This window comes from Ambystoma mexicanum, chromosome 1p (genome assembly GCF_040938575.1).
Source record: "Ambystoma mexicanum isolate Mex_15411 chromosome 1p, UKY_AmexF1_1, whole genome shotgun sequence".
Lineage (NCBI taxonomy): Eukaryota > Metazoa > Chordata > Amphibia > Caudata > Ambystomatidae > Ambystoma > Ambystoma mexicanum.
The window spans coordinates 1,470,260,121-1,470,278,217 of record NC_090921.1 but is presented as its reverse complement, the minus strand read 5'-3'; the positions used below and the strand labels follow the sequence as shown (position 1 = coordinate 1,470,278,217).

General features: G+C 46.3%; 1 protein-coding gene across 2 annotated transcripts in view; it reads left to right on the top strand.

Annotated features, from left to right (window-relative positions):
- LAMTOR2 (late endosomal/lysosomal adaptor, MAPK and MTOR activator 2) overlaps positions 1-18,097 on the top strand; it is a 131,233-nt gene that overhangs the window by 88,776 nt on the left and 24,360 nt on the right. For both annotated transcript variants that reach the window (XM_069607135.1, XM_069607134.1), the window contains one exon: positions 5,336-5,425. In XM_069607135.1, the coding sequence (XP_069463236.1) occupies positions 5,336-5,425 (90 nt within the window). The remainder of the gene's footprint in view (positions 1-5,335; positions 5,426-18,097) is intronic.

The window sequence follows — 18,097 nt, the reverse complement described above, 5'->3', positions numbered from 1 at the left end:
GCCAAGCCCGGCCGAAAGGGGGAGGCTAATTTCAAGACCCTGATGAGAACTTGATTCCAAGGATGGCAGTTTACAGGCCTGGCAGGGGGCAATGTGCGGAGGGGTTTGACCTCCCATGACAAAAACGAAAAGCCAAGACCCAAAAGGGTGGGGAGGTACTTTCAACTCACTGGAAATGTGAGTGACTTGGTGAATACTATCCTGACAGGTGCTCAGGAGAGTTGATACTAGGTCCTTTTTCAGAATGGGCCCTTCACTCCGTTTCCTATATCACATTCCTGTTTTTCTTATAACTTTTAATTCCCTACTTGAATAGGTTTTCCTCCAACAGAAATCCTGACCCCCTAAAATAAAGTTGTTAATCTCTTGATCATTTGTATTAACTCGTGATTGCTATCTTAGATCTGAAACGGGTCTCTCATTTCTTATCCTCTTTCCTTCATACTTGTTGGTTTTCCGTTCAAAGAGGACCAGAGCTTTCTGCACTGTAAAATGCCTCTATGTAAACAAAGCCATTGTGCATGCATGGTCACTGCACCCTCCCCATCGTAATACACCCTTCACCCACGAGTCCTTGTCTATCTGGCCTAGCCTAAAGGAGAACTTGTATTGGTTTTGTAGGGTGAGCCGTATGCGGGAAAGAGGTACTTTGCATACAGTAGTCTCTACAGTGAGTAACGTATTCTTACGGTTATGTGCCCTCTCCATTTACTCAGTAATTATGGTAGATTTCAAAGAGCCCTAATCTCCATGATAGAGGGACTTGTCCTGCCTTCTAAGGAAGCAGGTTTCGAGGGACCTTGTCCGAATCGAGCATTAGCCGTTCACCTGGTGTCAAAGACTTTTAAAACCATGTCTACATTTCCGTCCCTGTAGCAGACTATCATTTCCCATATTGATTCGTAAATCTGGTGATCACTTCACATCCAGAGAGTAGAATGTTTTCAGTCTTAGAACGCACTGGAAAAAATGGTTTGAAAACCCATTTCCTTATTTTATATGTTCAGCCACATTCATCGAGTCGAAAGAAATAGTGCATAACACCACATTGTCTTTGTGAAATACTGATTACAGTTCGGAAGATGTCAGTCTGTATGTTCCATCTGGTGGAGGGCAGCACTAGTAACCAAGCTATTCTTCATGTTGCCAGCTGAATGACGGCTGAGGGCATAGACCTGAATGGTTTGTGAGCGTAAGAAAGGGGGCTGTTAAGTTCCAAACTTGCAATGCTTGATCAGCCCTCTGAGTCTAGTACCCAAACTTTTACATAGAGAATGATCATCTGTAGCTGATTAAGCTCCTATTACAATTGTGTCTTCTTAAATTCCTGTGCTTGTGGTCAGAAAGCCAACTGCTAATGGTCTAATTTCTGGTGGAGTGCATTCTGGTAAACTGAATATTACAATGACTGCCTGCGACCAACCTGGGCAGATACATGTCCGATGATCCTCGCTACAGGGGTCTACTAGGACCGACTAACTGGGTTTTCCCTCAGGTGTTAAATTTATGGATTAATTCAGAGTCAGTCTGTACCAGGAAAATGCAGGTGAATAGCATCTCCAATGACTGGAGTTTCCCCTGAGGATCACTTCTTTGGTACTACCAGGGTACATCCTTTTGGCTGCCTGGGCAACAATTGACTGCTTATAGTAAGGAAAGGACATTCCCAAAGTTTTAGCCCCTGTTATTAACTGAGCATGTTACTATTATTCACAAAATGGCAGCCAATGTTAAAGCAGTAGAGTTGCTGTTCAATCCTTTCTTGGTAGGGGCTTTCATTAGGAACAGTCTCAGAAGGCATTACGCCTATATGGGTTTTTGCAGAGGGTCCTCGCTCCGATCCATGGATGCATTCTGAGGCCCTACAGAGGCATGATTAACTGAGCTCAGTGGGATCATTCACAAAATGGTGCCTATGCTAAAAGCAGTGAAGCAGCTGTTTGCTACCATTGTAGAGACGCACACTGATGACCTGTTTGATTCTCCATGGGTGCAATCGAAGAACGTGTGGTCTACGCATGTCCCAAGTAATTTCTGTTCAAGCAAGCACTCTGATTTTGATTTTATTTTTACAGGTCATGCGTTTGCACTTCTTTGTAGAATTTGTTATTATGAGACTTAATTGCTACCTGTGATGTGGGCTAGATTGGAGGAAATCTTGCCCTGATCCTCCACGCAGCTCATGCATAGCTGTGAAGCTACGTCACACCCTGCTTTCTTCTCATAAAAGGCATCCTGCTTCCTGAACTTGGAGGCTGGACTTTCTTCTTGAAAGGGAACGGAGCCCTCCTAGCTCAGTGGACAGAGCATATGTCTGCCAGTCTAAAGTCTAGGGCCAAAGCCTCGAGGCAGGCTGAGTCTTCAATCTGATCCTTACAAAGGTTTAACCACTATGCAAGGAGGTTACTTTTTATGTTGGGGCATGTAAATTGTCATAAAGGATGTCTCTGTTGTAGCCGTAGGTTCCCAGACTGTTGCTGCCCCTTTTTCTCTACTTCAAGATTGCAGAGTCAATAGGTTGCGGTGCTAATTAACTTCTTTGGGGCCAAAGGGAGCCCGGTCTTCCTACCACAATGGTGAAGGCGCGGGGGGGGGGGTTGTTTAGGTCTTCCTGCCCCAATGCCGGCACAGATGGATTCTTGGCAGTAGGCTAACGAGAAAAAAACCTGGTCATCCTGCATTCTATGCAGAACATTGAGGAAAGAACCTGTAAGCAGACTATCTCTTTATATTGTTATTAAAAGCTGTAAATGGATGTCTGATCCTTCGGAGATGGCCACCTAGAAATGCTGTTGTATTCCATCCTCCATTGTGGCAGCTGCTATGCTAAAGATCAAGTTGCTATACGTTTCCATCTCATCAGCCCTGAATGATTGTGAAGGGGCGCTACATGTACTGAAGTATTAGGACTACCATGACTTTGCGATCCACATTTGCCAGGCAAATAGGCTCTTTTTGGCTATGGTCTAAATGAAGAAATGTAAGCAGCCTCAAACATGATGGCAGCCTCTATCCAACCTATTTACTGCACAGCATTGGAGCTGCCATAAGGTGCTTTGCTTGTATACTCGCTTTTATCAACTCACTTTTATACAGGCCAAAATCATTGACTTTTACATGCACGGGATAGAGCTATGTCACCTGAGTTTGATGAACATCTCCTGATTGACAACGCGTGGATGACTTCTGTTTTGATGGGTGCTTCGTCTAACCGGCCGTTCCTTGCCTCCCACTCCCTAACTCCTACTTCAATCAGGGATATGATATAAGTCATTTATTACGTGCCAGTACACGTGTTTCTAGGTGCGGCAAGACAGAGGGATGCCAAAACAAACGATCTTACTAGCCTTGTGTCATTCAGATCACGACAATGAAAAGTGCATCATGGGGGGGGGGTTAAGGCAAAGTGCAATCAGGGCTGCATTGCTCTGAGTAAGTGCAACCAGGGTAGTGCGACTCTTGATAAGTGCAAGGTGTTAGTGGCCTATAGGGTTAGAGTTACAGCTCTTAAATGCACGGTAGACCCAGAACCAGTGCAGGTGCGAATGGTCGTGGAGGACCCTGGTACCCAGTGAGACTCTGAGGATAGCCAGGCAGCAGAGCAGATGGGTAAGTCAGCTAGGGAGAGGGAGAAAGCAGAGGCAAAAAAAGGTATTGAGCTGCTTCCAGAAACTTCAGGGGCAGGGAGGCCATTCCAGAGGAAGGCACCTGCAGAGGAGAGAGATATCCACCCCCCACTTTCTGCCTGGAGAAGCGTCTGCCCATTAGAGTTAAAGGTGGCTGAGCGAAGGGCTCGAGAAGCAAGGTGTTTTGGAAGAGAGTTGGATGTAGTGTGGGACCAGCCCCAAAAAGCCTTGTGGACGATGCAGAGGGCTTTGAACATGATCCTTGCAGCCACCGGGAGCCAGTGGAGAGATTTCAGGCCTTGAAATATACAGTCCCTGGGCTTGATGCCAAGGACAAGTCTCGCAGTCCTTTTCTGGATTGGTTGCAGAGGGTGGAGAGTAGAGGAAGGCAGATTGAGAAAGATGCTGTTACCGTAGTCCAACCTATAGAGCACCAGGGCTCTGGAGACAGTGACCTTCTGGGGGAAAGTGGGAAAATGAAGAACACCACTGAGGTGCAGCTGGTAGTCGGCCTTCTTGGCAAGGTCTGTGATGTGAGCAGAGAGTGGATTCCATACTCCAATAGTGGGGATAGGTTTCTCCTCTTCATAGGAGCGTATTCTCCATGCTATGTACTATAAATGGGATTGCCATTAGACTTTAAAGTGTGCACAGGGGGAGCATTTCAAAACGGTTTTCGAAGAGGTGCATTATGAAAATATCTAAAGTGGTGTTAGTATAATAATTATATGAACAATAAAGCATCCTTTGCAATTATCAGTGTTTTTGAAACTTTTACATTTTGTTTGAAGGGGTCCACTTTGCCCAATCTAATTGCTTTAATAAATACATTTAAATAAAATACAATTGCATTTGTTATTCCAATGAAAATAGGAAGATATCTGGCCTCATTACTACCACCAGCACCGTTGTTTCTGGACCGGCATAATTACAGGTCTGTCTGCCGGAAGCCGTTGTGCCCGACAGGTCTGACGCTGCCGGGCACAGTGGCAACAGTAGGCAGACCGGTCATGGTGCTTCTGTGTCCCCACTCCCATAGATTTCTACGGCACTCTATGGGAATGGGTACTTTCATTTTACCGGTGCCTGACTTTCTGGGCCGCCGGGGTTGTTATGTCCCAGTTGCAGGGGGAAGTCGGGCACCAGTAAATATTTGAGTCCGGCTGCAACCCGCCAGTAGCACCGGCAGGGTTACTGCCAGACCCGTAATGAGGACCATTGTCTGAACAGGACTGGGGTTACTACACAGTGGCTGCTCATAAAACATGTTGAGGGTACACTGTGTTTTCGCAGCAGCATGTGCTTGAAACTGCACTGTTGTAAACAATTGTTTTCCTTGATTTGTCCTCCACTTGTTTGCTGCACGCCTTTAAATCCCGGTGCTTGAAATAAGGTTTTATGTTCTCACTCATCCAAGCTCAGAAAACATTTTCCTCTGAGAATATGATGGGTTCCCTCAACGTGTTCCCCATGTCTAGTGAATGATAATGGCAGTTATGAACAACCAAGTCATTAGTGGTCTGGCATATTGGTGACAAATCTGCACCAAAAATCCACTGTCCTGCTATTTTTGTATTCGTATTCTGTTTTGTTACAGTGCAGTCTGATTAAAAGCTGCACAGAAGTGTGTGTAACTGCAAGACTGTTTTCACTGAAAGAACATGCATGTTTTAGCCTTTTTTTAAAGCTTAAATGATTGTTTTTCACAGGAAGGGCGTGTGGCAATCACCAGGGTGGCCAACCTATTGCTTTGCATGTATGCCAAGGAGACTGTTGGCTTCGGGATGCTGAAAGCCAAGGTAAGCATCGCAGGTAATCTTGCAGAAAGTCTACTGTGTTAGCCGGGGTTCTTGTGCAAAAGCATATGTTTAATTCCTCCAAAGGATATGCTCGAATGTAACTCAAAATTGAGGAAATCTGTTGGGGGTGTAATTTTCCCTGCAATTTTTTTCTAGTGCCAGTAAATACATAGGAAATCGGAATCAGAATTTCAGAACAATCATTGTACACAAATGATTGTGTATGAGCATGATAAAAATAAAATATATCATATCTTAATAGAACATTGCAGCCCAATGATTGAAATCTTCTGGCACTGGTTAATGTTGATCAATTGGATTTCTTCACGTTTTATTTATTTGTTGCACGACCATGTTCCTTGGATAACGAAAGTTTTGTTATTAGCACACTTCATTGACCTGGAGGGAAAGTGGGTGCTAACAGTTCATTTAAGATAAAGTGGTCTATACCTTGATACATTTGCAAAGGTGGGGCGGCACACTGATTCCAAGATAGTGGGTCTGTTACTCCTCCCACCCGACAGTACACTATTTGAGGAGCAAGACTTGGATACAAGAGTGCTTTGTTGATTGATAAAGACTTTTATTAATGACAAAAAAGAGGGGTTGGAGGAAATCCTAACTAACCCTAATTCTACGAGGGGTTAACGGTCCTTTTTTTTTTTCTTAGCAAGTTTGTTTTTCAGAATTTGTAACAAGGAATAATGGTCTGGATGCCTTTTCCAAGGCATTTGGGATCCCAGCTCCTTCGTGAGCTGACCTGACTCCTTGGTATTGTTATGAGGAATAGTAGCCTGGATTTCTTCTCAGACAGTATTTTAGTTCCCTGGTCGTTTTAGGGCAGAGCTGTTTTCCAGATACTGGGGTGGGGAAGAATAGCCTGTTTTTTTCTCCAAAGCTGATGCTGAGGGCACCCGACCTTTTCTAAGTGGGCCCGGCTCCCATTTACTATGTCTTGGAAGAATGGTCTTGTTCTCTTGTTGGTAGTATCGTGGGTCCCTGACCCTGGTTCCCAGATACTGCAGCTCTGGATAATAGTTTGATAGTCTTCCCTGGCTTGTGCTCTGGGATTCCTCTCGATTGCTGTAGGCTCCAGATCTTCTTAGTACTCTCCTTCTGTTCACTCTCCTGCCAAGTAGTATAGTCGTTGTTTTCATTCACGCCGTTCTCCCTCTGATTTCACTTTCACCCATATCCTTGTTTGCTCTCCTGCCAAGTCTGTCTCATCTGTAGGTAAACGTTGGTGTCATTTGTATTGCCTTTTGATATGATATGATAGGTTATAACGCGCTTTATACCCAGAGGTTTCTAAGCGCGGACCCAGGAATTGATCCTGTGGTGCTCCGTGTCGTCTTGCTTCCAAGGGGAGCACGTTGCCCCTGAGCTATCCCCCCAAGACAGGGGTGTATATCACCAGTTTGGGTCCAAGACCCCCTTCATTTGTTTGGTCTCAGTTCTTTTCATCCGACTTTCCTTCACCCCACAGTCTATGGGTATCGCTGGTATAAGCAAAGTTCACAGTTCTCCTTTTTATGGTTGGGCACACCTTACCCAGTATGGGTCCCAAACCCCCGTCACTTGCTCTTTTTTATAGGTTTCTTTATCCGGCTTCTCTGCCCCTCGCAGCCTTGGTTTACTGCCCTGCTGAGGTCTGCGAGTATCACTTGCACATATCAAGTTTGTCTCTTAACTCTGTAACGTATCTTTCCAGAAAGTGTCCCAGACTCACTTCACTTGATCTCTCTCTCTCTCTCTACCAATGGGTATTTTTTCTGTATTTTATATTGTGCTTCACTTGCTCTCTCGGTCTCCCCAACCCTGTGACTAGCCACCCTTGTATCTGTGGGATCTTGGCCTTCACCCTCTAGTTGTTCGCACGTCTCCCAGGAGCTCCGATAGATTCTGTGACTGCTCGGGTCCTTCCCCAGTCCTCTGTGCGTTTCCTCTGCAGTTCAGCGGCTTTTCTGGCTCACCAGAGCTTTCCCTGTTTCTCTGCAGTGTAATCAATACACTTTCCATGCTCTGGCATATGCAACATCGGCCCAGACCAGCTATTCATATGGGGCAAGCAACAGCTCATGGTATGCTAATCAAGAACTGCCAACCTCTCAATCATCCTTCCAGGTTCAATTTGGGCGAGGACATGGGAGTAGAAGCTTCTAGAGGTTTGGCTACCTCCCCCACCAAGCAATGTCCTTTTGCTCCACGTCAGCTTCCACTCCTGTAGGGGTTGCATTTCTCAATTCACCCACATATGGGAGGGGATAACCAATATGTGGGTGCTAACAACTGTCAAGGACGGGTATTGCGTGGAGTTTCTGGAAATACTGCACGGTCATCCTCCAAGACACAAGAACGTGTCTTTAGATCGGCAGATGCTCCAAGCAGAGGTAGAAGCTCTACTGTAAAAGGGGATACAGAGGGGTTTTTCCCATCAGGATTGCTTCAAATGACTTAATCAAACTAATTTGCATCAAATGATGCTGCATGGAGATAGAGCACAAAGTGTGCAGGCACTTGGTTTTGAAACTCAGTTTAGTTAAAAAACAATGAATGATTTAGATAATGGTGAGAAGAAATTAAATGTATAGTTTATTTCATAAATATCAAAAATAGACATTCAAACAATAAGAGACCAAAAGGATAGTGCAAATGACAATTTATAGTAATGATTTCATGGATTTTCAAACAACCACATAAATGAATACAGATTGTGCAGGGTCAGAACAAATCAGATAAGGGGCAATAGTCTACTCTTATACTAAAAAAAATCTGCAGAGATGGAAGTCCTATGCCCATGAGGAAAGTTCATGAATGAACCTAGCAAGTCTGAATTGTAATACAAATGATATAGGGTCTACTCCAAGAACACAAAAATCAGTGGTGTTCAGAGCCAGAGACATAGAGATCACAATGACCTTTTGGCAGTGGAGAGATGCAGACCTGCCTTCTTCATGACCAAGAACAATAATTTAGGACCCACTTGGGTGAAAACCCATTCGTAGGTAATGTGGAAAGATGGAGAGGACCAGCCATGACGTACAGCATGCTGGATCAGTCAGGGAGGCCACTGCGTCAGTTAGTGTCTGACCATGCTCCCATCCTGTGAATGCTCAAATGAGCTGCCAGTGCTGCTCACTGGAGAGTGCTGAGCAGCTGTGGAGAGATGCAGCGTCGGGCGGCAAAGGGGAATTGAAAGAAATATGTGCACCTCTGTTCGGCAGACGAATGCTTTAAATATGTAGGCGCCGTCTTGGTGTCCATAGGGTCGCCAGCAGTATTTTGGTGCCGAAGCATGTCATAGAGGGTAGCGGAACTTAACTGCGAAAAGGGTCCATAGAGCTTGTCCCTCCATCAGAGGGTAAACAAGGGTATTTATTCTGTGGACTTCTTGTTCCAAAAAAGACGAGACCAAACGTCCAGTGCTGGATCTAAGAACAGCAAACCCATATGCCAAACCTCAATAGTCATAATGACAACGTTACAAGAATTAATTTGTTCACTGAAGAGGGGAGACTATGTGGCAAGACTGGATATGAAAGATGCATGCTTTCGTTTTTCAATGTTGCCAGCTCATAGAAAGTACTTAAGGTCCAAAGTGGGATCCAGGCACTATCAATTCAAGGTAGTACCCTTCGGTATTGCGTCACCCCCTCAGGTCTTCATAAAGGTACTAGCTGTAGTGGCAGCACACCTGCGCTGACAATTACAGTATACCCATACCTGGATGATTGGCTCATAATGGGGGATACACCACAAATATGTCAGCAGCACACACAAACGATAAACCTTCTGTTTCAACTAGGGTTTTCGACCGACAAGAACAAATGAAGCCTAGTCCTCATCCAAGTCAAACAATTCCTAGGGGCAATAATCCGATCAGAAGACTCATTCGTTTTCCCCCTCCAACTTGAGGGTCCAGAACATGCTGCATCAAATCCCTTGTCATACAGCCACTCGCCAGTTAACAGTCAGGAATATGATGCGTCTTCCCGGTATGATGCATTCTTCATTGTGCCACATGCAAGGCCACACATTTGTCGAATACAAGAATGGCTAGTGAAGCAATGACCTCAAGCACGAGCAGATTGGGATGATCTAGTGGTAGTATTGGGTAGTTTTACTAAAGTCCACCTAGGACTAGAGAAGACTCCCTCTTGGGTGTACATGGTTCCATTCCTTACATTTGACCTGGACTACCCAAAAGGGCTGTAGTAAAGCACCCAGAACTGAGAGCATACACGGTTTGTCAAGGAAACACTGACATACTAGCAGTTATATAAAAATAACATTCATTTTACATACATTAAGTTTATGGAAGTAAAGCAATGGAAGTACTGTTCACAGTAGAATACAATGATGTATCCTTTAAATAAGAATGGAATAAAACAATGCACCTATAAATCAAAGTAGGATAAAAGCAATATAAAAACGTTTGTAATAGGTTGGCAAACTGTTAGATTACTCTGGTAACTTTTAATTAACCCCTGCTAACCAGGCTTCAGAAGTCCAACCCTATGCTAGGTTAGTCTGAGTCAAGGGGGGGGGGGGGAGCACTGTCGGTCCAGTGATGAAGGACTGAGGAGGCAGGGAGCAGGTCAATAGAAGATCGAGCAAAGTCTATGAAGGATTCTTGTTTGCAGGAAACTACAGTAGTTTGTATCAATATAGGGCCTAACTGGTTGTTCACCCCAAGGGGTGCAAGTAACCGCTTAACTGCAGCCCTCCAGGAGCACAAACACAGAGCAATACCAAGATCAGTAACTAGGCTTGCGACAGTAACTTTTTCAATGAAGACATTTCTCCAGCAGGACGGTCCACCAGGTGAAGCGACAGTTGCCTTGGTTTGGATTACTTGGCCTGGGAGGCTGAAGAAGGTTCTTTGGCGGGCACAGGCGGATTTCCTCGAGCAGTGGGATGCCCAGCAATGGATCGTTGTGTCACTGGTACGTTGGAGCCCTTCACAGGTTTTGGATGAAAAACGGTTGCTGTGCAGTAGAGTTCGCGCCCTTTCTAGGTCCTAGTCTCGGTTGATGTGACTTTTAGGAACAGGATCCGGTCACTGGAGGTCCAGAAGAATGTCTACCAAGCTACCGATTAAACAGACCTTCGGCAGATGTTGTACTGCAAAATGGCACAGGACTATGTTAATTGCAAGCCGTTGAGGTTGCAACTCGTCCGGGGATGGCACAAATTAATTTCGTCTTGGGACTCGTTGATGTGACCATTCCATGGGAGGAAGTTGTCCTTCTCTGGTCTTCCCTGCCATTCAGAAGTCGATGTTTGGGCACAGCGGTTACTCAGATGGCTCTGGCAGTTGCTGGAAGTGTCTGCAGACCTTATTCTTCGGATCCTCCGTCCAATGGTCAACTTTGGGAGTTTAGCCCCAAAACCCTCGCCTTTATGTCTAAGAACTGGCTAAGCCCACCAGTCACACCACAAGCCTCTCATGCAAATCTAGGAGGTGGGCTGTCCGGACGGGTAGGGGAGAAATCCAGTCTCCCAGTTGGAACAGGTTCCAGGTAGGCACTGTTTTGGGAGTTTTCCTGAAGTCCTACTTGGAGGTAAGACTTTAATAAGGTATCCCAGTTGTTTGTAGATGACCCCATGACCCCCCACACCCCCAACGTTTAGTATCAGTCAGTACTACTCAGAGACCTTGGCAGAGCAGCCAGGCGTATCTTAAGAGGAAGATGTGAGCTGTAGGTAAGTACACTGAACCTAGTTAGTAATGCACATCAATGAAACGCTTACACATACATTTATATAAAAATATTGATTTATTATAGTTACATAACTCACTGTTCAATACTTGGCACAATAAACCAACACACACAGGTATAGTTTTCAATACTTTCAGTTTGTTGGTTGCTGAATGTGTATGATTGTTACAGGCGTTTGACAGGTCTACCGTACTATCGGTAATAACACGTACCCACAAAGTAATACAGTAATTGCATTTAGTCAGCATAAACATACATAAGATATGGATTTTTGGGAAGGAAAATAGTTGGTTAGTGTTATCATAGCGGAGCTTCAGGTTTTAGAGGCGGTTTCCCTGCACAGCAAGTCTTTTAAATTCCAAAACTCAGCACTAGACAAAAGATATTTCGGAGAGGCTTCAAGTCTTGAAAAGCAACAGAAGTCAAAAGTTCTTGTGGATACTTTCTAGTCTCTAGGAAAGAAGATACAAGAAGGCTTCACCAACGTTGGACACCCTGTTAAAGGACACCCTAAAAGGACACAAGCAGCGGCTTCAGTCATAGGTATGAGGGGGGTTGCCCTGGACACACCTACGTACGATCTGGATTCCTGGTATTGGGTAAGCGATACATTTTTCCCCACAGCAGCTTCGGTTTGAAAAAAATGTTTGCGGTGGATGCTCCGATGCTGCAGCTCTGCACCAGACCTCTGGATTCCTCAGTCTGATGACGAAAGGCAGGACAATGGACGGGATCTCTTGGCAGCAGTCTCGAGGGAGGACCTCTGGAACCGCTTTCACCAACTCTGGGCACTCTGCGGTTTTGGTGCCTTTTTTTGCAGCACCAACAAAGGATGCGTTTCGTCTGGTCAATCTTCTTCGGTTCCTGCAATCCCACACTGAGGAGGGTGGGTCTGGACGAGTTGTATTGGGTCAATGGAGCTGTCCTTGAGGGCTCAGCAGAGACTTGGACGGATTCAGCCTTTCCACAACGATGCACTCAAAATGGGCAGCAGGTCTCCTGCTATTGGAGTTCTGCAGCTCTGGAAACTCGCAGGACTGCGGGAGATGACTCAAATCAAAGTTTGTCTTGGGACTGGTTGTTTCCATCAGTCGTAGACCTCTTACGAGTTCCTCTGACGCACAGAAAACAGTGTTAGGAGAGGTTGTCGCTTCAGTGTTGCAAAAGGTCTGCAGGTATCTCTGGTTGTCGCCTTCTTCTTCGGTTACTTCAGCTTCCAGTGGTCGACTTGCTTTTCACTCCAGGAACCTCACCTTTTTATACAGTTCCAGGACTCACGCCTCTGCAATCTTACTCAGCAGTTTACATAAAGGGGAATTTATGGCTGTCCAATAAGTACAGCCAGCCCTCCAGTGGGAGATGGTCCCATTCAGGCACTCTGGCAGACAAAAGGACAGGGGGGTGGGGGTTTAGAAAACTCCTCCCCCACTTCCTACCTGTCCCCACACTCTGGAACCTAGGCTGGGACACCCAAGGGTTCCCGCCAAATGCAAAACATACACACACTCCTCCCAGAATAGTAGGAGGACTGACTAAGAACAACCACACTAGTAATGGCGAAAAAAGAATGGAAGCCCCTAGTTAGTACTTGGGTGCCCCTATTGTGCACTACCGAGGCTGTGGACATAGCCTGCGGTAGAAGAGTCACACAATAGTTGGTAGAACACGTCCACTGCCATCAGCCATAACTAGGAGATTGTCTATGTGACTGAAATGTCACAAGAGCAGAGAGAAAGTGGATACTAGGTATTCCTTTGACTCTCCACATAAGGTGGTGTGTGCTAATCTCTCAGACTCTAACGTTTTATGTCCTTAAGAACTGTAGTTACTTGAGGATATAGAAAAATAATCCCTAGCAACACTGCCCATAAGGAGCTGTGTGCTGCAATAGTAAAATACATATGCCTTTAAATGTTATGGAGGAAAATAGGCTGCACTGTATGGGTATAATACAAAAATTAGTTCCAAAAGACCGATCCCAACAGAATTAATGAGTGGAAAAAGGCTCCACTCATTCAGTATTCAGAAAAAGGTCCAGAAGTCTAGCAACCAGTACTTGGGGGGGGGGGGGGGGGGGGGGGGTCTCACTATAGGAGATGGGATGAAGCAGAACAATTATAATCTCCCTAACGGGCACACTGAAGGACAAAGACCAGGGGAGTTTTGGTCACCTCCCTCACTTTCTTTCCTTTGCTTTCCTTTTAGTCACTCAGAGATCCTTGGTGGGCTTTCCAGGGAAAATGCGCTGAAGGCAAGACTTGAGACCACCCCTACCTAGCTAGGTAGAAGTCTCAACAAGGAACAAGTCATCAAGGGTTGGCGAGAAAGCACAGCCACCTTTTTTTGGATAATGTGTCCGATGTCGCACCTGCAAAGGCAGCCTGCAACAGAAGTTCACAAAAGTTGGTATAAAATATCCACTGCCACCAGTCACTCAGATGAACTTGCCATTGTAACAATATAGTTACTGGATGTACAGACTAGAGGCACAGAGCACCCCAGCCAAGGTTCTCTATTCGGTAGCTGTGGACAAGCAACCAAGGCTTAAGCCCTCAGGAGGATATGCAGGCTGGTTCTTAAGTACAGTGTAGTCCCCAAGCACCCACAAAGGAATGTCCACACACTGTTAGTGAAAGCACAATTCTTTATATAAATAGGCTAAAGTTATGTTCACAATAACGCACTTTGTGCTCAAGTTAATTTCAATTGTTAATATATACAGTTTCTATGTGGTACCACCATTACTTCTTAGATCCCTTAAAATGCATCAACTGTACTCAGTTATAATGTCATACAAATCATTTAATAAAGGGAACCAACAATAGACATAGGAGGAAAGCAAGTTGGTTAAACAATTGGCAGAATACTGGCCCCGTTACCTAGACACAGTTCTGTGTGAGGATCCCCCCCCACCTGGGCAACCTGTAAATAAAGATATAGAACAAGCCCAGTGCATATGTTTATCAGTGTCTTACCTCCTTCTATAAATGTTCTACCACCCCAATGTACCTGGTTTAGCAGATTTCTTCGATGGGTCATCAACAGATCCTTTTTGAGTGACCCCCTTTAAGGTAGGAGTCGCGGATCGTCGATAGTCCTCGAAGAAGGTGAACCTTGGTATCGAGCATCATCAGTGAAAAGGTTTGATGGCGTCGAGGCAGCAGCTTCTGTCCTGGCGGTGCTAGTCGATGATCGGTTGTGGACGTCCTGCGAAGACGAGGCGTGCAGTGCACCTCAACGACGATAGTTAATTGCTGCAAAGAGTCACTGAAGAACTTTGGCCCTGCAAGGGCATCGGTTGTCGGCGTCTTTGAGGACTTCGGGTGGCAGGAAACCCACTGGCGGATTCTCCTCGGCGCATCAGCGGCCTCAACTTTCTCCGGTGAGACAAAGTGGTCGGTGGTGCTGGCGAGAGTCCTTGGATTCAAATGTCTTAAACAATGGAGCGTTGCAGCTCTGGTCATCGGTGGCACGGCATCAAACTGTCCCTGCTTCTGGGCAACACTGCTTCGATGGGCCTCCAGCGGTTTCGGCGGGCCTCCTAACCCTGGTCGTCGACGACGGACGGAATGTCCGGGTGCTTTACCACTCAGCAGTCCCTGTCTTCGGTCAACCGTCTTTTCGAAGGCTGGCTTCGGCAAAGGTTTAGCAGTTTGCACAATGTTCTCTCGTAGCTCGGGGAGAGGGCTCGTAGCCAGGACCTCTCTCTGATCAGTCCTCGACAAACTCTACAGCTTTCGGATCGGGTCAAAGCAAATGCAGCAGCAAGTTGTCTTCTTCCAGCAGGGCTTCAAGGATGAGCATCAAGTATCAACTTCAGCTTCTGAACAATTTCCATCCGTGAGAGGTCCCCAGATATACTGTTTGGTCTCTCCGCTCTGCTGGGTCACACTCAGGCAACCAATCATCAGAAGGGCATTTATGCAGGCAAGTAGCCAATCGAGCTCACAGTGCATTCAGGCCAATCTCCTCCCTCCAGACCCTCAAACCAAGTAATGTGTATTGGGAGAAGTACCCAGCCATTCAGCACTCCACACTTCATTCATAGCAGTTTCGGGCAGGGCTGTCTCCGTCTTTGTGTTGCATACCAGAAACCAGAGACCCATAACATGAAGTGCATTTTGGTCACATTCTCCGTTCACCCAGGTCCCACCCCAAGGGTGTACCCACGGCATAGTCACTGGGAAAGCTGCAGCCAGTCTGGGCTCGGCTTCCATATATGGTATTGTGGGGAACTTTCATCCAACAGCCAGTCGGGGGGAAGGGACAGTCGGGGCTTCCCAGGACTTTGGGAAAAACAAGGTAACAGGCAATAGAAAGCAAGAGGCCACAGGGGCCATCTTGTCTCCTATCGGGAATCAACTGATTCCAATGGCAGGGCCTGGGTATCCCAAAATGGAGGCTACTCAGAGCACCTGTTAAATTCGGCATGGAACTGCCACCAGCCTATTCACTGCTCTGTGGGAACTAATAATTCCAGCGCCTCCACTCACTGAAGGTCCAGGTATGGCAGCGTCAAGAGGAGACTTTACTAAGAGCTTCCAGGACTTTCAGGGCACATTTGCAGCCTCTTTCCACTTTCAATTTATGGTGTTTACCTCGGAAATAAGCGTTCACTGGCTGACTTGGGCAAATAAATGTCTGCGCTAGGAGACAGAGTAGATGCAAACAAAAGAGCAATCCAAGGCCTGGTCGAGGATGGCAAACAATCGGAAATTGCAATTGAAGAACTGGCCAGAGCTACACAGTCTTGAGATTCAATGTGAAGCATTGGAGAATCAATCCAGACGTTCGAATATCGGCCTCAAGAATCTCTTGGAATCAGTCACGATGCAGAACTCAAGGGGGCGGTTACTCCGATCTTTGCAGACCTTATAGAAGGTGAGGTAGCTACTACCGTCCTACGTGATAGGATTCATAGCACAGGCCCGACGAGGCTGAAATCGGGTGCTTGCCCCAGGGACGTCCTTGCACCTTATATCCACAGAAAGAGCAGATCTTAAGGGTAGCGCGACAGGTTCCATGTGTTAAAATCATGGCAAAAAGCCAGCGGTTTTGCAGCCGTAACCCATGTAATGGATGCGGGGGGAAACCCCAGTAACCCCCGGATCCATTATACCATTTAAGAGGAGTGGAGGGGACACCGCTGCAACCCCTGTCTCCCCTTAAATGGCATAATGGGGTACAAATTTACTGGGTCAAACCACAGCATTTTTTCCAAGATTCTTTGTGCAGACAACTTTTTTGCCGCGATTTTATTACTGCATACCGCACGGCAGTCGGCACCAATGATGTATAGTAGAGTGGAGATTCAGCTTTACCAGGATCGATCCTTAACCATACCAAAAACAAAGAGATCTGCAACCAGTGGTAAGGACTCTTCAGGCACGGGAAATCTGGTACAAGTGGATGTTTCCATTTGTTCTCCTTTTTATGCTGGAAGGCAGCACTGTATAACATCTTGGGAACCTGGCACGGCGCTGCTTCAAATGGAGGATAAGGATGGAATGGGCTTAATGGCATCAACTACGGTTGAAAAGGAAGGAGGTTCAAAACATCCTACGACCAGGGAATGGTCTACAATCAAAAGTCGATGGAGGAAGCGCAAGGACGCACAGAGAGATGACTGGAGAACCAGACTGAGAGGGCCAATTCTGAAATCTGCAAAATAAGGGAGCACTGAAGGGACTCTATGGGACATAAAGGCTGAATTAGCCAGCAAAGCTTTGCATAAGACTGGACACGGAGATCAACGATTTGGACTTCTTCTGTTCAGGTAACAGATGGGGGTGGTACTCCACCCCACACTCATCCCTGGGGAAGTGGGTGATTCACGGCCGGGGATTGGTCTCCCGGGTAACACTAGGTTCTGTGTCTCTCGCCAGGGAACTTTTTGTGAAGGGCATGGGGCAAGATGGGGACTGGGGGGGATAAAAGGGGTGTGAGGGACAGGGGAGTTTGGGGTTGGGGGAAGCAACCCGGTGTGCACAAGTATTATGTGAATGTAATGCTAGGCTACAGTGCTTTCAAAGCTGCCTCACGGTGGAAAGATAGTTGTATGTAATTCAGGTGTTTAACACTGAATGCTAGGGGGCTGAATTCTCCACAGAAACGGAGGAAAGTAGAGGGACTGTTGGGGCGACACCAACCGGATTTGGTGGCGCTTCAAGAGACCCACATATGCAGAACGGACCGAGGCAAACTCTGTTTGCGCAATACCCTTTGATATTGCTGGCAAACGCTTAAGGGAAGGTGACGGAGGTTCTTATTGCCATTAGGAAAGGTATCGCAATTAAAGTATTTCGTTCTAAAACTCATAGGGAGGGCAGATACATATTCTCCATTATGCAACTGGGGGACAGTAAGCTGACAGTGGCCTCTGTATATGCCCCTAATGAAGCCAGCAAGGCTTACTGAAGGATACACTTGGGCTGCTGGCTGAGTTTGCGGAAGGGGATATACTGATGCTTGGATACCTTAACAGAGTATGGGATCCTGTGCGATATTGCACATTTAAGCGTGCTATGCTCCGCCTCCACCCTATAGGGCTTTACATCATAAATTTGCCCATCTTTACCTAGCAGATGTTTGGGCTGCCTGTGGGGGGACCGATAGGGGGTTTTCATATTACTCACATGTTCACCGATCATTTTCACGAAATAATGGAGAATTCTTTGAAATGAATGGTAAAGGGGACACAAACACTGGTGGTTTGGGATGCCTTTAAGGCTACAATGAGAGGGTCCATCATAGCGGAAGAGGCTATAAGACGAAAGCAGAAGATGGCCTTGGAAATTGAGCCAGAAGGGGTGAGGGAGGGGCGAAGTCCGACAGGTCCTCTCACAAATGGAAACGAACACAGGCCCGAAGATTAAAAAGGTGGATAGGGCCGCTGTCTCTTCCACACACAAAAGCAGAAAAATCCCTGCTATACCGGGAACAAAAATAC